This window comes from Cucurbita pepo, unplaced genomic scaffold, assembly GCF_002806865.2.
Source record: "Cucurbita pepo subsp. pepo cultivar mu-cu-16 unplaced genomic scaffold, ASM280686v2 Cp4.1_scaffold000139, whole genome shotgun sequence".
Lineage (NCBI taxonomy): Eukaryota > Viridiplantae > Streptophyta > Magnoliopsida > Cucurbitales > Cucurbitaceae > Cucurbita > Cucurbita pepo.
Genome location: NW_019646439.1, coordinates 141,192 through 163,544, shown reverse-complemented (window position 1 = coordinate 163,544; position 22,353 = coordinate 141,192). Strand labels below are relative to the sequence as shown.

Genomic DNA, 22,353 nt, shown 5'->3' with positions numbered 1-22,353 from the left:
GCTATAGCGGTTAGTATTATTTTTCTTAATATTCGGTTTAAACGGTATTAATAAAACTAATAACCCGAAACAATTTCAGATAGGGAATCCATTGCTGGAATTCAACACGGATTTCAATTCAAGAGGCACATATTTATGGTCTCATGGAGTGATTTCAGACTATGCATATAAACTTCTAAACACAGTTTGCAGCATTTCCCAAATGACAAGAGAATCCATTGTTGAAGGCAATAATATCTCAGCTGCATGTTCAGAAATCGATGATTTGGTGTCCCAACAGATCTCTGATTTCATCAATGTGTATTCTATCAATGTGGATGTGTGTTTAACTCAGCCCCCGGCTGCTCCTGGCACCCTCCATTCGCTCACTTCCACCAGACAAGGAGATCAAGCTAACGTAGCCAAATCGTCCTCCACTGCCCTCCCACAATACTTTGTAAGTTCCCGTTCACGTCCCCTTGATATGGTTAGGAATCACGACCCTCCATAATAGTATGATATTGTCCACGTGGCATTGTTTTTTATTTTTTCAAAAGGCCTTATACTAATACAGATAGTATTCTTTACTTATAAACTCATGATCTTTGAGACTACTTCTCTCCATAATCATCAACAACCCTCCCCTCGAAAAAAGTACACGATAGAGCCGCCCATGAGGCCTCCTTCTCTGGAGCTCTCGAACAGCCTCCTCTTGATCGAGGCTCGACTCCTTTACAAAATGCCTCGTACCAATGGAGATAGTATTCGTTACTTATAAACCTATAATCTTCCTCCTAATTAGTTAAGGTGGACTCCTTCTCCCAATAATTCTCAACAAAGATCTCGTAAATTTTTGTTGGTTGTTATAGGAGGATGGAAAGATAGACGTGTGCATATTAAATGAAGTGGATGCATATCTAAACAGAGCGGATGTGCAAGAGGCTCTTCATGCGCGGCTGGTTGGAGTATCTAGTTGGTCCCTATGTAGCGGGTGGGTATCCATTTCTTCCCAATATCATCATCTCTTCATTCCTAAATCATTTTTGCTCTTTGCCTCATTTGTTGCAGTGTTTTGAACTATGATTTGACCGACTTATTCATACCCACCATTCAAACTGTTGGTTCACTCCTGCGTTCTGGGCTAAGGGTTTTGGTTTACAGGTTTTTTTTTAATGAATTTGCGTATAATTTCGACTAATAATTATATCGATTTAAACTCTACGAACGAACGGTTGATTGGCAGTGGAGATCAAGATGCTGTAATTCCATTACTTGGAACTCGAACTCTGGTGAATAAGTTGGCAAAGGCTTTAAAATTAAACGACACTCTGCCTTACTCACCTTGGTTTTACAAACAACAGGTAATTGTATACATGTTACTTTCTAATTTTAATCATTTAACATAAAATCAAATTCTACTTCAAAAACCAATGTTTAAAAAAATATTTGGTTGAGTTAAAAAGAATTTGCACTGTGTTTTAGGTTGGAGGATGGGTAGAAGGATTTGGGGAGAAGAATATTCTATCATTCGCCACCATTAGAGGAGCAGCTCATCAAGCTCCCTACACTTCTCCAGGGAGATCCTTGGCACTCTTCACAGCTTTCCTAGCAGGACAAAACCCATGAAAAATTCTATCTTTTCTTTGTGCTTTCAATAACAAACCATATATCACTCATATGCTTCAACTTTTTTACCACATTTACACACCTCTCATCTATGTTAACCACAACTCGTTAAACGCTTTATTGTTGCTTATTGAGGAAACTATTAATATACTTTTCCAAATATATAAATGAGTGAATTGTATCTTCTAAAACAACCTCTCATTTGGTTAGTCCCAAAATAACAACCCCATAAGTCCATGTTAGTCCCCTTGGTCGGGGAGAGGTACCCCCTTAACCCATCCAACTAAATGGTCTATACGACGTGGGCACACGTTTTCTATGCTAAAACGGTTAAGAGCAGTCGGGTTCTAATCAGGAACCTCTTGTTCCCCCACGAAACTGACATCAATCACACACATGTAGACCAAGGGTACTCTAGAGGTGGTTCGTATGCCGTGGTGGTTTGTTAGGCTCCTAGGGGAAGGGTTAAGTCTATACTTAGTGACTTGTCTGATATGAATTCAACTACTGACCCTTTGCATGTACCCGAAAGACCAATTACAAGAAGCAAGGTTAAGAAGATTCAACAAGCTTATACATTTCATCTTCAAAGGCTAGCTAGTGTACAAGTTGAAATAAAGACTTTTGAGCCCAAAAATCTTTATAGCATTAGCATATCAAATCAAGAAAATAATTGAGTGGTTGACATTGGAAAGTGATTAGAAGACTTTGTCTTTGGTAGTTTAACTACCAATTAAGACAATTTATGTATGTCTTATTTTCTTCCATTTGTATTTACTGATTTTTATTGGTAGTTGTAGTTTGTAGTTGGTAGATGAACTTCATTATGTTTGAGTTATCTTTTGGACCTATTTAAAGGCGGGTAATATTCATGCTTGAGCATCATTGTTGAATACAAACAAAACCTTTGTGTTTTCTTGATACCTTTTTGGTGTTATTCTTTTTCAAACCTTGCTTTAGGTTTGATGTTTAAACTGATTCATTGAATTAGTTTTGATCCAAGCTAATTCTGGAGTGAGTCGTCTTGGAATCTAAAAGTGACCATCATAGATTCCAAGTTCGATCTAAGAGTCATTCATCTTCTAACCAGCTCTTGGTTGGAATCAATTCGTTAAGTTAGCTTTTTTTGTGAACGTTTGCAAAGATTCTAGAAGGACCTCTAGCTTTGCAAAATCGAGCATTGTTAGCGCTTATCATTGTCACTCTAACCACAAATTCCTAGGCTTTATCATAAATGTGGGTTATGGAAATTAACCAAGTGTGCACACAAGTATCATCTAGCATCATCATACATAATTCATGCAAAGTAAACATACATGCTCAACGGGGCGATAACATCCATATATCAAGCTCGTGGAGCGCAGAGTTCACAAGCTCCCCTCCTTCTTTCAGCATGAATTAAACATATACATATAATGCGAAAGCTTAAAACATAATAGCAACACTTAGATAATTCTCATAATACATCCATACTCTTAACAATCAAATTACCTACTTTCAATCACGGAAAGCTACCACCTAAGGTAATTAAACTAGCATGCATGTATAACCAAGCTACTCATACAAGTATTTCTTTCTAAAGTTCCGTGTGGTGACTTACATGATTGACGTGTGTTCTTCGTTTAGCGTTTCTACACCAATAGTGTGTCCACAAATACTAAGTTTAGTCATTTAGGTCCTATTTCATATAAAAATAGGGTTAGAGTTGGAATCGGGAGGAAAATTGAGCAAACATAAGTCAAACGGGCTGAAAACAGCACCCCACGCGCACTGAGGTATTGCCACGTCGCGCCCGCTGAACGGTCAGCCGAGGTCGAGGTCAAGGTCATTGGTTCGACATCGGAAGGACACGCTGGAAATCCGAATTCTTTTATGCTGATGTGTGGCAACGAGAAGCCGGGTTGGTGGTTCGGGTTGTGTGCGAGTCATCGGGTTGAGGACTCAGGTAGCGGGTTGCTTGCCTTCAAATCCTATCCGACGTGAAGTATTTATTTGATTTTATTCGTCAATGGATGCTTGACACGTGTCCCTTCTTCTCCGGCGATGCGCAGCCCCCTTCTCTGCTTGATACGTGTCCGAGTCATCGTCTTCCTCATGTGATTTCCAAAATACAATTACTTTTTCCATTTTCTTTCAACGTAAATTGGTTTAACACGGTTCCTTCACGATATTTGTAGATTGCATATCCATCCATGAGTAGGTATTTTTCTTGTAATTTATTTCTAACCATAGAGATAATTATCTTAATCCAAAGATGGCAAGAAACATCAATGCGTACACTAATGCCGAAACTCCTACTTCCAATCTGAATCAACTACAACTTCCTTCACAGGATTTGAGTGTAATCTTCACTAGATTAACATACTCAAATTTCAGATTCTAACTCTTACTATATCTCACAAATCGGAAGGAAATTCGAGAATCTAGATTCAAGAATTTTACCTTTAGATTTTCCTCGTTTCTTGAGGGTCTTGAACGATTTAAGAGTCAAGAATGTTCTCCACTAAGTTCTGTGAAGATTTCATGAAGAAGACTTGGCCGGAATAGGACTCCTCGTGACTGGAGCAGCGGTTACCTCCCTCTCTCTCTAGAACTTTCTTCCTCTCTCTTTCCTTTTTCTATTCTTTACTTTTCCCCTCCTTTTTCTTTTAATCATGTCACTAACCTCAATTTCAGGTGTTTGAGAAGGGAGGGTATAATGACCAAATTACCCCCACTTTGACCATATTTCTAATTTTCTATCATGTGTTCTTTTATACTTTGACCATTTTCTAATTTTCTATCATGTGTTCTTTTATATTTTTACTAAGTTCCTCTTTATTCCCAAGCATTTTTCTCTACGGTCTCGTCTCCAAATTTGGTCTCTAAGACCCTCAATAAAATTTTAGAAGTTTGATTCAAAAGAAAAATTAGATTTTTAAACTTTCCATCAGGGCTCGGGTCTTACAAATTCTCCCCTCCTTAAAAACTTTTGTCCTCGAAAGTTGGTATCTCTTGAAAGAACTTGGGATAGACACTCTTTATGTCTTCTTCTTGTTTCCAAGTTGCCTCTTCATCACAGTAGTCATACCATGAGACTTTTACTATGGAAACTACTTTGTTGAGCAAGCGCCTAATGTCACTGTCTGACACAATAGAAAATGGCACCTCTTCAAGCGTATTATCTTTCTGACATATAATTGAGCTTATCGATCTACTTGATATGTGGTCCTGCCTAGAATGGAGTAAGTTGTCTTGTTTGGTCTGTTCCTCACTATCCAGATCATGTTAAAACTCTGCTTGATCTTTGACCAACTCGAGATAGAAACCACACACACTGCTTCCCATTTAAGGGCTATAGCAATCTTGCTGGACGCTGTCTCAGGGCCTTCACTTGTTGGCAGGTCAAGCATCGTCTTACGAAATTCTCTATGTTCTTCATTCCTGGCCACCAATAGCATCCTTGCAGATCCTGATACATCTTCGTACTTCCTAGGTGGAACATGCAAGATGTATTGTGGGCTTCATTAGGATTTTCTCATCTTGGGGAACTCACAGACGGTTTTTCCATAGCAAACCCTCGTTAGAAGGGTTTGTACACCCCGCTGGTCTCTTTATTTCTGTCTGGTTCCACACTTTGCTGAGACGCTCGTTAAGCTTTTGGGTGTCAACAACTCGTTTTCGTAGGGTAGGTGCATGGTCATCTGCGCTATCTGAGCATTACCACCTCTANTTTTTTTTTTTTTTTTTTTTTTTTTTTTTTTTTTCATCATCATCTCATCTTGTAACTTCTCCTACTTGGTGATCATTGTAAAAGTTCGAGCAGTCTTCCTACTCAAAGTATCAATATAACATTAGTTTTGCCTAGATGGTAAAGAATCTTGATGTCATATTCTTTTACCAATGCAACCCATCTTCATTGTCTCATATTCAATTCCACCTACATGACTAGGTACAAGAGACTCTTAAAGTTTGTATTTGCACTTTTTGTCCTTGCAAGTAATGTTGCCACATCTTCAAGGTAAATACGACTGCTGCTAATTCAAGGTCATGGATAGGGTAATTTTGTTCGTGTCCTTCAATTGTCTTGAAGTGTAAGCTATTGCTTTACCCTTATTCATAAACACGCTAAACCCTTACCTGAGGCATCTCTCTACACTACAAGGTTGTCTGACCTATCCAGTACTGGGAGGGTTGATGCAGTCACCAATCTTTTCATAAGTTCTTGAAAACTCTATTCGCATGCTGGTGTCCCAACGAAGGGCTTGCCCTTCTAGGTTCTCTGTGTGAAAACACTGCAGAGATCCTAGAAAACTCATGTGCGAACCTTCTATAATACCCCCAGAAACCACATGACTCAATGACTGTCGTCGGTCTAAGCCACTTTGCAGTTGTAACAATCTTAGCGGGGTTCACTGTGATTCCTTTGATTGACTCCACATAACCTCAATTGTCATCTCAGACAGCCAAAACTTGCTCTTGGGGAAACTTAGCGTACAATTGATGTGTTCATAACACCATTAGAACATTCCCCGGGTGTTTCCTGTCAACTAACTCCATCTTGGTGTACACCGACATATCGTCATTGAAGTCGTCTTTGACGATAATTAGAAAATCCCTTGAACATTCGATTTGTATAAACCTAAACCTTAGCAATACATTGATCAAGTTGAAAGACTTATCAATAAACTTTCCTTCCTCGTGATTGCTCCTAGTAGTTGTCTTCAATATATCTCTCTCCTTGATCCTCATAAGAGGTATCCTGAACTTGTCGAGACCCTTACAATCCTTATTACTTCACCAAGAATGGTCTCGTAATTACCTCTCAATTGGCCAACATAGGTCTTTCCTCAAAACGAGATAACTTGTCATGTAGCTCGCCTGAGTACTAATACTCATTTGAGCTAAATGCAGGCTCTTTTGAAGGTAAAGGTTCCTTGCATAAGTCCTCTACGTTCACCTAGACCAACTCCTGTAGTGTCTTATGGTTGATCAAGTTATGTTTCCTTTCGTAGTGATATCTCATACTGACTCGTGCATGTGCATCTCTCAAGTTCTTGTAAAGAATCCTATGGAACTCTTTGAAAACTCTTGTTTGGTAACTAGCCTTCCTCAAGCTTTGAGGATACTTTTCTCTATGTCCAGGGTTTTCCCTAAGACACAGTATGTCTTCTACTTCTCTTACTAGTGTACAATCACCATCTCACTACTCTTCAGGTAGTTTTCAGAATCACGTTATCTAGCATCTCTATCTGATAATATAAGGAATCAATACAAGGGGAATAAGATTCGGATTACCTTGTTGACCGAATATCTCAAGACAAGAACATTGTTTGAGATTTGAATCACTTCACAAGTAAGATCGATCATGTCTAGCTTGAATGATTCTTGTTGATCAAATATCTCAAGGCAAGAACACTTGCTTGAGATTCGAATCACTCCACAAGCAAGATTGATCATGTCGAGCTTGAATGATTCTGCATGCAACCTAAACTACATAGAATTGCAAACAAACTTAGTCATTGGCTAAAGAAAAGCACAAATGCTTCTTTTACTATATTTTCCAAGTCTGCTTACAAATACAATATATAAGGCTTTATATAGCCTAAAAAATGAAACTATTAAAGGCATTCCAAGAGTGGTAACATTCATACTTTATGGCCATAATTAGCCATTATGTAAATGTAACCGAAATTAAATAAAAAGTCTTAAGTACAATAACTCTAAATTACTCTAAATTGTAACCCACTCAAAATTTATAACAATCAAACTTCATTCTTCTTCAATGTGGCATGAATTGAAACGTCTTTTGATAATTTTGACAACCTTTTTTTCACATCTTCATTGAAGTATATTGTAGGATTGATGTCTTTTGGTTCATATCACTATCTCTGTCTGAGCATGAGCATGCTTCACAAGTATGGCGTCTCACTCATGTGTGAAACTGGAATTATACTTTTTGTAATCCAGATAACCTAAACAAGGATTGGTTCTTATTAATGCCCATCTGAACTTTCTCCCTCCAGATGACGAAAGCATGGCCATAGCTTGACCGCTTCTTCTTGTTGTTCTCAACTTTAAGGTTCACTCGACTACCTTGACAATTTCTACATTCGTAACTAACCTACATTTGTAACGGTAGGTTCCATAGAACTTTCTTCCTCTCTCTCTTTCCTTTTCTATTCTTTTCTTTTCCCTCTACCCCTCCTTTTTCAGTCACTCACCTCAATTTCACGTGTTTAATGAGAAGGGAGGGCATAATGACCAAATTACCCTCCGTTGACTTTGACCATATTTCTAATTTTATATCATTTTTATTTTATATTTTTCCTAAGTTCCTCTATTATTTCCAAGCATTTTGGTCTCATCTCCAAATTTGGACTCTAAGACACTCAATAAAATCTTAGAAGTTCGACTTAAAAAAAAAATTAGATTTTTAAACTTTCCATCGGAGCTCGAGTCTTACAGAAGCGAACCAAGAGCCACCAAGTTGACCAAAGTTGGTTGAATGCTTTGTAAGCCATGTGAAGATTGCGTGCAAGTTGTATCGGGTGTTGGCTTGGATCAAGTTGATTACATGCTAAGGATGCGAGTTGATCTTGAGTGGAAGGGTTTAACGCTTGGGTTGCGTGACTTTATGGGCTGGAATGCATTTTTCGGCCCCTAGTGTGCTAGGGCACACGCGAAAGTTGGGTTGTGAACTTCGTCTACTAGACTTAGTCAATAGTCAACCGTCTTTCAATCAATGGTCAACATCAATGTTGTCACGACCCAATATTTTAGAATGAGCCGTGACTCAAACGACAACATGAATGTAAGAAAAACATTTGAAAAGACATAATCATTTATTTCAAAAAAAAATTCAGTACAATAATTTAAACCGTTGACAGTTATGACAACAAAGATATAAGAGTTTATATACAAAAGAAAAGACTGGACCCAGGCCTCAATACATGCTTTACTTGGTGACAATTTTCCTTCCATTTAAGGTTAGTTCACTTCAACTTTCCTTGTTTTAAGTTAAAATTATATTTGATGAGGCTAATTTAAGGTATTTTGCAAGGAATTACTAAGTATAGGCTAGTGTTAAGAGGTTTAGAACGACATGATTGTTGAACAGAACTCACGGAAACACTCGCACTCTTTATTAACACCGATCGAGAAGAGAATACAAGACACTCTGTAGAATACTTTGCTTTTTATTGTTTTTGGATTTCTTCGATGAATAACCTAGTAGGGTGGAGGGGTATTTATACTGTAGCCTACGCAATCTAGACCTCACAAATCTAAATCTAGACCTAACAAATCTGAATCTTTTTCCTAAAAAATCTAGATCTCTTTCTCCTCCGAGATATTTTTCCTAAATCTCTACTAAAATAAATATATGATGGGCTCGTACAATTATTGGGCTTGACTCTATTGGGCTAGTGATGATATTTCAACACTCCCCCTCAGCACTAGTCCTCATTCGCTGCACCATGTTGAGCTGACAGCGAAAGCTCTCATGTTTGCCAGTATTCAGCCCTTTTGTAAACAAGTCTGCCACTTGGTCATCTGTCTTGATCTGCTGCATCTCGATTTCTTCCTTTAGGACCTTCTCTCTAATGAAATGGTAGTGCACCTCCACATACTTTGTTCTAGCACGAAACACCGGATTTTCTGCTAGGCGAATCGCAGATTGGTTGTCGCAATGAAGTGGTATTGGATACTCAATTTTCTGGTGCCAATCTTCCATCAAAAGTTTTAACCATGTATTTTCCTGAGCTGCTCTATACTCTGCTTCTGTAGTTGATAATGATACTGTTGGTTGTCTCTTGCTACACCAAGAAATTGTTCCCGAACCAAACTTGAACACATACCCAGTGGTTGGCCTCCAAGTATCATAGTCTCCTGCATAGTCAGCATCACTATATCCAGCTAGCTTCCAGTCTTCGTTTCTTTTGTATAAACGATCGTAATTGATTGTGCCTTTGACATATCTCAAGGTTCGTCGAGACGCATCCAAATGAGCCTTCTTCGGATTTTGCATATATTGATCAATGACACCAACTTCATTTTCAAATTTCTTCGGTTGGTTCATTAGAACTCTCTGTTTAACTCTCCATGCAAGAAAGCATTATTCATATCCATCTGCCATAATTTCCAATCTTTATTTACCGTAAGTACTGGAGGAACTTGTACGATAATGATCTTTGCCACTGGACTAAACGTTTCATCATAGTCTAGTCCATATTCTTTAGAGAACCTTGAATCTATAGTCTGAGCTTTGTATCTCACGATTGATCCATCCGGGGTACACATTATATCGTAAGCCCACTTGCAAGAGATGAGTTTGGTATCTCTTGGTCTTGGCACTAACTCCCAAGTCTGATTCTATTCCAGGGCTATAGTTTCTTCCTCCATTGCTTTCTGTCAAGCTGAGTTTTGTGATGCTTCTTCATATGTCTCCGGCTCATTAACTTCGTCTTCTATTGCGTTGACATACTCTGGATTTGCCTTTAGGATTATTTCTGAATGTCTGAGTTGTTGAGGTGTCATTTCATTTTCACTTGGTTCACTTGGTTGAGTCACTTCTTACTCACCAACACTAGTGTCACTTGAATCTTCAGGCACATCAGCACTTAAGCAAATGTGTACAATTTGCTCCCCGTCTTTTGTGGAAGAATCTCTTTAGTTTGCTCCTCTGTGTTCTGTAAAAGAATTTCTTCAATTTGCTCCCCCGTGTTCTGTAGAAGAATTTCTTCAATTTGCTCAAGGCCTTGTAATACTTCCTTCTCTGAGGGCCACCCCTCTTCCATTGCACCGCTTTGATCGTCAATCATATGGTTTAAGCATCCTGAATCAATGATCCAGTCATCCTCATAATCGATATGCTCTTCCATCAATGCCATGAGTGCGAGCTCGTCTTCTACTATGGGACATAGTACCTTTGCATCCCATTCATCTTCTATCTTCTTTTTGGATATTGCCACATTGCTTTCAATAGACTTTTTCCTGGATCAACAATCTCTAGACATGTGGCTATTTTTCCCGCAATTATAGCAAATACCTCCAAATCTCTTTTCTTGGAAACTCTTGTTGTCGTTCTTCTGAGCTCTCTCAGGTTGTGCAATTCCTTGGTGGCTTCTTCTTTTGTCACCATTGTATCCACGTTTGGTAGAGACCTATTATTGCTCCGACTTTCACTTGTGTAGAGTGCTTCTTCTTCACCCTTCAATGTGATGCCTCCCATTTGTTTAGCCATGACTTCTTGGCTGACTAACAAATTTTCGAACTCTACAAGTGATGGTTGAGTGGGCCATCCTTGTACAGCAGTAATGAAGCTTCGATATTCCGGTCGCAATCCGTGGATTATAATCCTCTTCATTCGAGATTCTACAATGGCGGACTTTGGGTCTAGTTTAGTAATCTCCCGACAGATCGATTTGACCTTGTGGAAGTACTGAGCAATCGTCATATCACGTTGTGAAATTGACAACAACTCATTCTCCAGAAGTTGTAGCCTCGTATCATTCTTCTTTGAGAACAACATCACGAACGTGTCCCATGCTTCTTTCGGTGTCTTGTCATCCCAAATATGTTCTAACATCTCTTCTCCGATGGTGGTCTTCAAGGCAAACATTGGTTTGGCTGCTTTGATTCTCCATTTGCGCAATGCGCCGTTAGAATCCTCCTCTGGCGGCGTAGTTTCACACCCGCCAACGATCTCCCAAAGATCTTATCCTTGTAAATAGGACATCATGCATGTTGCCCACGTGTTGTAGTTGTTGTTGCTAAGTTTCTTGATTTCTCCAACGATTTGGAAATCACCCATCATGTTGGCCATACCTCAGTAATACCAAATAAGCTCTTTTGACACAAGATTTTCTGATGTGGAAGATCAGACAGAGCTGCAACCACATAGTATACTAAGGATTCCAAGAGATCAGATAACCTACACTAACCTCGCTCTGATACCAAATGTTGAACACAACTCACTGTGAGAAACACTCGCACTCTTTATTAACACCGATCGAGAAGAGAATACAAGACACTTTGTAGAATACTTCTGCTTTTTATTGTTTTTGGATTTCTTCGATGAATAACCTAGGTAGGGTGGAGGAGTATTTATACTTAGTCTAAGCAATTTAGACCTAACAAATCTAAATCTAGACTTAACAAATCTGAATCTTTTTCCTAAAATATCTAGATCTCTTACTCCTCAAATCTCGAGATATTTTTCCTAAATCTCTACTAAAATAAATATATGATGGGCTCGTATAATTATTGGGCTTGACTCTATTGGGCTAGTACAATTATTGGGCTAGTGATGATATTTCAATAATGATCTCTTCGATTTGGAGTAAGAGTTTTGGTGTTGGATGACCACCATAGAGTCGCCCTAGAGTCTTACAAAACGGAGTCGGTAACAAATTATTTAAAAAAATAATAGGAAAACTGAAAGAAGCATAAAATGGGAGATGTTTGAAATAAACTAAGTTTTATTTATTACTTCAAACCTACTAAAATCTTCCCCAGAGATACAAAAAGTTTGGAATCACTGGAATGTTCTTACCTTGATTCCAAGGAATATCACGTCTGCTCCCCCCGCGGAATCGGAATGTTGTTGAAGAAAGTAAAGAAATCGGATTTGTGAGCAGTGAGGAGAAGCACAGCATACACTCCGTCTCGGTCTGTCTTCTTCCCCTCCGCTCCTCTTTGCCGCTTCCATTTCTGTTTCCTCATCTCTATACATTTCTTTTCTCTTCTCTCCTTTCTTTCTCCATGAACTCACTATTCCAATTTGGGTTTCGGAGTTTCCTTAATCCCTCCAGGTTTTTCCTTATACCCCTAATTGCTTTTCTCTTTATATTTCTTTCTTCCTTCCATCATTTCTGTTTAAATGTTTATACCTAAATGCTATCCTTCTCTTTTCTTCCCAACGCGAACATGGGTTTATTACTACTACTATTAGCAATGGTTTAATTGTTTCTTTGGTCAGCTGAACTAACTTGGGCTCGCCGTAGCCTTGCAGTGAACCAGAGTAGGTTCAGAATTGCAACATTGATACCTTTGCAGGCAGTTGCAATGGCATTGAATCGACCCTCTCTAAATTTATCCACACACAATACAACCACCGGTGGGACAAGAAAAGATACAAGTCTGGAAACAAATTCCAGTGAGATTATTGTTGAGGTTGTGGGATGCTTTTGGTTTGAACTGTAATTCATTCACCTTCTATGCCTCTACTCTTTATTCAGATCACGTGTTTGACATATATAGGAAAACGACAGTAAAGTGCACATTCAAAGTTTTAAGGATGACCCCTCGAAAATTGAAGCTATGACGGTTCAAGAACTGAGAATGACATTAAGGTAATGGGAGCTTTATCTTTGAAGTCACTTGTTTTGATGTGTCTTCCGATGGAGAATTCTTGGAATCTTGTTTTGAATACTGAGCTTTGGGTTATATATGCTGCAGTGTTTCAGCTCAAGGGCACCCAGTTCCAAATTTAGACTGTAATAGAGTTCTAACTAAGTTTCTTATTAATAAATGATGTTCACATTTTACAGAAGTGTAGGTATTCTAGCCAAAGGGCGTAAGCATGATCTTGTAATTGCGCTGCAACGTTTTGTGGAGAATCAAACAGTCGGTATACATTATTTATTATCGAAAACTGCATTTTCTTTCTTCCAAAATTGTAGTGCTCTGTAACTTAACATGGCTAGAGTAGATACCATCCTAGTTAATTTTGCATTAGAAATTCACATGAATGATATGTGCATTTATTGTCTTAATCCTCCATTTTCATTGAAGTGTAGAATAAGTGAGAAGACTGAGTATACATTTGTTGTAGGCAGTGTTATTGATGCAGTCGAAGATTATAGAGCACAACAGACAGAGAGAGATTCAAATGTATCGCCTTCTGAAGGTGAAACTGAGGCCGCTGAAACGAAATTCTTAACACCAAAGAAGAGGCAGTCAGCTAAATCTGGTGTGTTTTCAAGTGGTGCAACGACTGATGCTATCTATCCTTTGAACACCTCTATCTTCTTTAGTATTGTTTTTTTTTTCTTCTAAACCTCAAATACACTGCACTTTAAGTACTTTCATTGTTTACTGGTACACTGACTAACAAATTTTCTTACGTAAATTATATCTTTGTAGGTTGTAACCCATCTAGAACAAAGAAAAAAGTATCGTCAGAAGTTGATTCCAGCATCGTAAAGCATGAGCATGGAGTAGAGTTGATGCAAAAGGAGCCGTGGACTGTTCTTGCTCATAAGAAACCTCAAAAAGGTTGGATAGCATACAACCCTAGAACCATGAGGCCTAAACCTCTTTCCAAGGATACAAAATCTGTGAAAATTTTATCTTGGAATGTCAATGGGTTAAGAGCCTTACTCAAGGGATTTTCAGCCGTGGAATTAGCTGAAAGGGAAGACTTTGATATATTGTGTTTACAGGAAACCAAATTGCAGGCAAGTATAATAATTCTTATTTATTTTCTACATTGAGTAAGAACTATTGTGGAGATTATATTTTTTTTTCCCGATGGAATTCTATTTCACTATAAAATCAATAACGCTCGTGTATTTAAACTTAGCACTGATTTCACTATATCTCATAGTTGGTTCTGTTGCTTCGCCCATTTTCTTTAGATGTATGCTTCCTGTTGAAATCAAGAAAGAAAAAAATGTGGCAAGGGATGAAATGCTCTTTGAGAAAGAAGGAAAGTTAATAACTTTATTCATTATTCTTCTAAATCTCTTCTAACGTCTAACTTAATTCCTATCATTAAACCTTAAAGTTTGGTTTATTGTTTTAATTAATTAACCTAGCCTATATTTGTAAGCTGTAAAGGCTATGTTCCCCAAATGTTAGCAAAGCACTTTTTAGCTCAAGTATAGAGTTATGCAGATATCAGTAACTTCACCTTTAGTAGACTTTGGTTTTGGAGGGCAAGGGTGGAAGGTTTAAGTTTTAAATTGTTTATTCTAGTCATCACTTATTATTTACTGCTATAAAATAAAAAATGTTATGCTTTCTTTCTCTATAAACTAGAGTCTGGAGTTGAGTTTACATGTCAATTTCTGCTGCAGGAGAAGGACGTACTAGAAATTAAAAACTCTCTCATGGATGGATATCATTATACCTATTGGACGTGCAGTGTTTCTAAACTTGGTTATTCTGGAACTGCAATCATATCCCGGGTATGATTTCCTTTTCCCATATTTGAACAAAAATTTCGTGTACAACAAAGAAAAAAGTCGATAAACATGTCAGCCTGATCATTTAAAATGTTTATATTATGGATCAAGTCCTGGATTCTGCTTCTGTGGTTATCTATTATTAATATTCTATAAATTATTTAATTATGAAAGCTAGTGAGGCAAAACCATAGTCTTGCAAGGTTCAAAAGTATTGAGAGGGGAAGAGTTATCAGTCTTCTTAAAATGTATTCATTGTGGATCAAGGAATTTATTGTTTTTTTGAGACAATGTTTTTGTTTGATATGCTTGTTGAAACTTGGAGACTTGGAGTCTACATATTATCAAATTGGACAAAATTATCTCTTAATGAATGTCTAATGAGTTTTGTTTTAACTTGTAACTAGGGTTATGTGGTTTGCTAGATGAGGAAGAAGCAAAATGTAAACTCAAATGTTTTTGAGGCAATTCTTTGTAGCTATCTATTTAAGCTACTCAACAGCCTATGGGTTTCTTGATTCTATAAGTTGCAGAGGTAGGCAATAATCCTGTAGGGTCAGATGATAATTTTGTAGGTTACTAATCAAGGTTTGTAAGCTGAGTAATGAACAAATGGTGCATTTTATTACCCTTATTGAGATGCATCATTTTTTAGTGAAATATTGCACTGTCATCGTGATAAAGAAAAAATGAAAGAACGTAAGGATTATAAAAGAACCAACCCCAAACAAATGGAGCTAAACTAAAACAAAAAGGTGTTCTAATCAAGCAAAATGAGAACTAAAAGTTAATTACAAAATTTGTAAGAACTGAGGTTCAAAGAGACATGGAACGTAACAAGGTCCACACATCCTCCATCGATCTCTCTAACCCCTTAAAAAAAATCTATGGCCCCTCTCTCCAACTAGAGCCCCCATAGAACAGAATCACACAAATCCCCCACAAACCGCAAAAATTGAGCTTCCCACAAAAGGGCCAATGGAAAAGAAGCTCCTCAACAACTAAGTAGATATCTCTCGATTGAGTAGCCTAGAGAGGAGGCCCCACAGAACAAAATCACATAAATCCCCTGTAGACGCAAAAACCGAACCTTCTCGCAAGAGGGCTAGGAAAAGAAACTCCTTGGCCATCAAATGGATATCTCTCAACCGAGCAACCTGAAAGCTGATATCCATAAAAGAACTTAAATCGTACAAGTTTCTAAAACTTGATGGGATGTCAGGTTGGCTTTTTCCCTTCCTCTTACTTAGGGTTGTCTCTTGGAAATAATCCGAGATCCATTTCCTTTTGGGATTCCACCTTAGAGAAGGTTCATAAAAGACTAGCTGCTTGAAAAAGACATTTTTTTTTTCTCAAAGGGAGGAAGATTGGCCTTCATACACATTGTCTTGAGTGGCATCCCTGTTTATTTGTTCTCTCTCTTTAAACCTCTGGGCTATTTGCAATTATATCAACAAACTTATGAGGGATTTTTTTTAATTATTATTATTTTTTTTTTTGTGGGAGGGCATTGAAGAGGGAAAATGTGTGCATCTCGTGAGTTCAAGAAGGTGGGGAGGCTTGTGAGCCTTGGCGATAAGGCAACCCTAATTCTCAGCCCAACGGTCCAAGCGGTTGTTGAACTAGAACCCTTTAATCAAAAAAATTAACACCTCCTTACCCAACATTTGGATCAACCAAGAGATAAAGGCTAGAATTAAATTACCTCTTGATAAGCGCCAACAATGCTGGATTTTGCAAAGCTAGAGATCCTTCTAGAATCCTTGCAAACGTTCACAAAGAAAGCTAACTTAACGAATTGATTCCAACCAAGAGCTGGTTAGAAGATGAATGACTCTTAGATCGAACTTGGAATCTATGATGGTCACTCTTAGATTCCAAGACGACTCACTCCAAAATTATCTTGGATCAAAACTAATTCAATGAATCGGTTTAAACATCAAACCTAAAGCAAGGTTTGAAAAAGAATAACACCAAAAAAGGTATCAAGAAAACACAAAGGATTTGTTTGTATTCAACAATGATGCTCAAGCATGAATATTACATGCCTTTAAATAGGCCAAAAAGATAACCCAAACATAATGAAGTTCATCTACCAACTACAAACTACAACTACCAATAAAACTAGTAAATACATTGAAGAAAATAAGGCATACATAAATTGTCTTAATTTGTAGTTCAACTACCAAAGACAAAGTCTTCTAATCACTTTCCAATGTCATCTACTCCATTATTTTCTTGATTTGATATGCTAATGCTATAAAGATTTTTTAGCTCAAAAGTCTTTGTTTCAACTTGTACACTAGCTAGCCTTTGAAGATGCAATGTATAGGCCTCTTGAATCTTCTTAACCTCGCTTCTTGTAATTGGTCCTTCGGGTACATGCAAAGGGTCCGTAGTTGAATTCATATCACCTCTTAAGATCAAAGATTTAAAAGTAAGATTTGAAATCTTGTTCTAAATTGAGTTACTCCACTATCAAACTTGATCAAGACTTGATTGAATGGTTCGGATGCAATTTACCACAAAAATTGCTTGAAACCTTAGAAATGACAAGATGATGCTCAAATTTCCAAGGGTGAAAATCTTAACTCGAGAGCTCAATTTCATTCCTTCATATCTGATTTTTATGTACTATTTTGTGGGTATTTATACCCTCTCACAAAAGAAACCTCAAATCCTTTCAAATGCCCACTAAAAAAAAATTATTGCCATGCTTGACAAGTTCGGTAACTTCCAACTGCCCTTCAAATGTCCACTCCAAGAAGTTATGACCATGATTGATAAGTTTGGTAACTCCCCACCTCCCGTCTAATGGTCACTACAAGAAGTTATGGAATTAAAATAATAAATAAAGCCTTCAAAGAAATTATCAATCCAAACCCCATGCTCCACTTCTAAATCTTGCAAATGTTGACTTCCAAAGTTCCAAAGAGTCCTTCCACATTCAAGTTAGCTTGTAACACATGAAATAGAGGTTTGACCGAGCCTATCCAATTTTGTAGAGGAAGAATGAACGCTTGTTGAATCTTCTTGGTCTTGGATCGTATAATAGGTCCAGTTGAAACTTGTGGAACACCATGATCCTTATCACTTGGGGAGGTTAGAGTTGGAGAATTTAGGTGCTCGTAACATTGTCTTACTGACTAAATGGCTTTGACAGTTCCCTCTTGAGTTTGGTTCCCTTTGGCATAGGATTATTTTGAGTAAATACGATCATCCTCCTATCATTTCAAGTGAATGTTGGGTGATTTCAAAGGCACTTATAGGAAAATGAGGACATATCTTCTCTCCTCTCATCTTTTTCTTCCTTGGTCTACTGTTTTGTGGTTGATGGGAGGATACATATTGTTGAGAGGATTAGTGGGTGGGGGATGGTTCTCTCTACTCTTTGTTCCCCCCATTTATATCATCCATTCTCAATTAAAAACCATTTTCATGGCTAGTATCTTTGGTCCTCAAAGAGCTCGCCCTTGTTGACTTGGTTTTCACTGTCCACTTTCCGGTAGGGAGACTACAGACATATTGGCTGTCCTATCGTTGCTGGAGTTGATTGCTCTTAGGTCAAAGAAAGGGGATGTTTGTTATTGGAGTTTTGACCCTACTAAGGGCTTTTCTTGTAGTTCATTCTTTCAATGGCTACTAAATCCTTCTTCAGTCAGGGAGTTGGTCTTTTCGTGTTTGTGGAAGGTGAAAGTTCCAATGAAAGTTTAGTTCTTTGTTTGACAGGTTATCCATGGAAAGGTTGATACTTTTGATTGACTTCTGAGAAAGACCTTCATTGATTGGGCTGTTTTGTTATCCTTTGTTGGAAGGTACTTGATTACTTGCTTTGGGGGTGCAATTTTGCTTGTACCTTCGGGTGATAAGAGAGACCATAGGGAGCTCTAGTCCACCACTAGGTTCTATGTTTCATCTTCTGTAATTATCTGCTTGCTCTTATTTTATTTTACATGATTGGAGCCTCTTTCTGGACTAGATTACTTATCTGCTAGGTTCTTTCATTTTTTCTTCAATGAAAGCCCGATTTCTTATTTATTAAAAAAGAAACTATTTCAGTGCAAAGCTACTATTACCTGCGGACACTTATAGTTACTCATATTGCCATCATATTTTATGCATTTCAAATCGTTTCCTTTTATTTTTCAGATAGAGCCAATTTCAGTCAGATATGGTGTAGGCATATCAGAACATGATAGTGAAGGGCGGCTTGTGATGGTGGAATTTGAATCGTTTTATTTACTAAATGTTTATGTTCCCAATTCTGGAGACGGATTGAAGAGACTGGTATTCACTTCCCAATTGTAGTTAGCCTTATTTATTTCATCATAAAATGAATGCTTGATTTTATGCTCTATTTTGATGTAAATGCCTCTTCTTGCACTGATATCTCTGATTTCACCTGTAGTCATACAGAATTACCCAATGGGACCCATCTCTCAGTAATTATATGAAGGTAAGTAAGCATTATTATTCTTTCATTTTATTCCTTTATTATTCCATATTTTAGAAAAGACAGTTTGAGACGACTTTTGGGAGGATTGTTGGGTGGGGGATAAACACATTTGTGCGTTGTTTGTTCGACAAGTTTTGGGAGAGTGAACACCCAAGACTGTATCAGCAACATTCCTTTTGTGCTACAGCCGAATGATGTGTTATTTGCAGATGACAGTAGAATGGCAGATAGTTTTCTGTTTGGTCTCAGTAAAGTTGGTGCTATTTTGTGAGGAGTTTGATGAGAGGAATAGTAGAATTTCGAGAGGGGTTAGAGATCTTTGGAGGAGGTTCGGGAAGGTGGAGTGGAGTGGAGAATTTCCCCATTCACAGTAAAGAGCTAATTTCTTACCCAAAAAGTCCTTCACTAATTCCCTTTAATTCACAGCTCCTCAGCCATCAATGCCTTCATGGAAAACATTTCTTATGAGTGGAAAACGATTGGTGTAGGTCTCAACTCCTAATTTGGCCAGTAGGAAAAAGCCCTAAATTCCATTTCCTAGCTTATTATAGCCATAGCTTTAAAACCAATGGATGATTTCAATGGAAGAAATGTAAAATTATGTGAAGATTCGCAACTTTATGGAAGTAAAACTTGATGCACCCAAAGGAGTGCTTTTAGCAAACATATTTTAGGTGTAAAAATTTTGAGTGACAACTGTTCTATATTCTTATAAGTACTTTTGAAGTACTTCTTGGTCAAATGTGCATTCTTATGAAGCACTTTGTATAAACATTGTTCAGTGCGTAAAACTAAAATGTTACATGGTTCGGTTTCCTTAATTTATATATTAACATTTTGTGTAGGAGTTGGAAAAATTGAAGCCGGTGATTTTGACTGGTGATCTGAATTGTGCTCATCAAGAGATAGACATCTATAATCCTGCGGCAAGTGATCAAATTTAGTGCTCTGTGAAGGAGCTTCATTCAAAGTCTCATATTGTGCTTTGTACAATTAGCTTTCTGTTGCATTTTTTTCAATTTACTTACTGGACATGTATGGTTGGATTGAATAGGGAAACCGAAAAAGTGCTGGTTTCACAGACGAAGAAAGGCAATCGTTCGAGACGAGCTATTTGGAAAAGGGGTTTGTCGATACATTTAGACAAAAATACCCTGATGTTGTTGGGTATACATATTGGGGTTATCGTCATGGTGGACGCAAAACCAACAGAGGTAAAAACTCAATCTGCATCTGTTTTTATTACTTATCTATGTGTTCTCTCCTTTGTTCTGCAGTCCTAAAATTCAGCATTTTGGTAAATTTGGTAAATTTGGGGTAACTTTGGAGGGTGGATGAATCATTTTTCTCTAATAAACAGGATGGAGACTCGACTATTTTCTTGTATCGGGAACAATAGCAGAGAAGGTGCACGAGTCTTACATACTCCCTGATGTGGGGGGCAGTGATCATTGCCCAATTGGCCTGGTTCTCAAGTTGTAGCTTCCTTTTTTATTTCCTTTCATATGTACCCAACTCTCTTAACCTTCAGGTTCGTGAAATATTTAAAACAATGGAGTTTATATTTGGAGTTCATGTTGAAATGTCATTTTGATTGGCATCCTCTTTCAAAAAAAGTTGCACATAGTATTTCACGATGTTGGATTAGTTTACATTGGAAAAACGTGAGCGGGAAGCCCACAAGACCTAAAAACTCTAGACGACAAATGGATTGAGTTGTAATCTACCAGCGCAGGATAAAGAGCATGCAAACCAACTAGTTCATGAAAAGATAATGACCCCCAAACAAAAGAGTAAACTCTTGTTAGGATTAGCATGCAAGCTTAAAAAGAGTGCAAGATGATTAAGTCATTTATAAAGTATAAATGTGTCGGATGTTATAAGAGAGCCAAAACTTTATAGAAGACTTTTTTAGCAACCAAGAGGACTTCATAACCCAAATAAATACATGACCTGTTAGCCCAAAAAATATCTCTAAAGACAAACCATTCACAAATAGAGAATGCACAACCCCAATGACCAATAGCACACAAAAAATATAAAAACTCAGTTTACAAAATCATAGCCACCTTCAAGTACAAACCACGGGGGACTTGGTACCGACCAACTACGTCTTGACATTAACACACACACACAAAAAGCTATTAATAATGCTCAAGGCAAAAAAAAAATAGTAAGCACTTAGATTTTTAATTCTCATAAATATTTATAGTGGAGACTAACAAATTTCCTAAACTTTTCACCCGTTAGCAACGTGACCTAAGTTCTCAATGAACAAATACATGACAAGAAAAGAGTGTGGTACCTTAGCATCTATCATGAACACGATTAAGAGCTTACACAAGTAGGCTTCTTTCATGAGTCTTTGTACCCATTCTATATTTTCATATTTTCAAGTTAACATGAACGAACTAGTTTAAGGATGGAGCAGATCTAGAGTAGGTGTCATATAGAGCAACACCAAAATTTTAATTGTTTAATATTTTAAGTTGTTTTGTTTATCGGGCTTAGTGTATTCAAACTCATAACCTTTATTTTGTATTTTTAAATAAAATGTATTTATGTTTTATAACCTTTTGTCTTACATGCAATTTTATTTTACCGTCTTTTGTCTTTTTAAGTTTTTAAGTTGCTATTCATTCTCTAAGTAACTTGAGAAATCAGGTTGTGAAAGTACAAGAACTTGATAAGTAGCCTGCTGATAGGCTCTTGATCGTGTCCATAGTGCATGCTAAGTTACACTACTCCTTAATCATTTCCAGGAACTTGGTATGGTTTCTCGTCTCATGGTCATGGGTCATGGTACATGATCAATCTAGTAGTTGTCCCTAATATGTCCCTAGACTAATCCTCATAAGTGCAAGTACAAGTATACAATGTCAATAAATAATAAATAGAGTATCAAATACTCAAGGAACGTATCTTTTTTATTAGGTCTATTGTTAGAAAAGTAAATGAGTTCAAATGACTTTCAAATGTGTTGTTGAGTGTATAATATCAAGAAAAAATGTAGAATAAAACTAACATGTCGCAAACAGAGGTTGAATGAGACAATTAATAATAGTGAGTTTCGGCTAGGAGAGTTTCGATAGAGACGTTGCTTAAATTTATGGAATGTTTCTA

The 22,353-nt window shown here is 37.5% G+C and overlaps 2 protein-coding genes across 7 annotated transcripts in view; both read left to right on the top strand.

Annotated features, from left to right (window-relative positions):
- Nucleotides 1-1,605, top strand: part of LOC111784013 (serine carboxypeptidase-like 45) — a 6,534-nt gene extending 4,929 nt beyond the window's left edge. Inside the window, exons 2-6 of the mRNA XM_023664829.1 lie at nt 80-436; nt 849-970; nt 1,048-1,140; nt 1,223-1,340; nt 1,462-1,605. Of these exons, the coding sequence (XP_023520597.1) occupies nt 80-436; nt 849-970; nt 1,048-1,140; nt 1,223-1,340; nt 1,462-1,605 (834 nt within the window). The remainder of the gene's footprint in view (nt 1-79; nt 437-848; nt 971-1,047; nt 1,141-1,222; nt 1,341-1,461) is intronic.
- Nucleotides 1,606-12,069: 10,464 nt separating this feature from the next.
- LOC111784025 (DNA-(apurinic or apyrimidinic site) lyase, chloroplastic) lies at nt 12,070-20,813 on the top strand. Of its 6 annotated transcripts, none has more exons than XM_023664847.1 (12): nt 12,070-12,398; nt 12,591-12,759; nt 12,847-12,938; nt 13,137-13,216; nt 13,421-13,558; nt 13,732-14,045; nt 14,667-14,777; nt 18,924-19,061; nt 19,183-19,230; nt 20,076-20,156; nt 20,285-20,444; nt 20,591-20,813. In XM_023664847.1, the coding sequence occupies exons 1-12, from the start codon at nt 12,349-12,351 to the stop codon at nt 20,710-20,712; spliced, it is 1,503 nt and encodes a 500-aa protein (XP_023520615.1). In that variant the 5' UTR covers nt 12,070-12,348; the 3' UTR covers nt 20,713-20,813. The 6 variants fall into 6 exon arrangements, with proteins under 6 accessions (XP_023520615.1, XP_023520617.1, XP_023520619.1 ...); XM_023664849.1 differs by having other exon boundaries at nt 12,071-12,255; nt 12,599-12,759; XM_023664851.1 differs by having other exon boundaries at nt 12,071-12,255.
- The last annotated feature ends 1,540 nt before the right edge of the window (nt 20,814-22,353 follow it).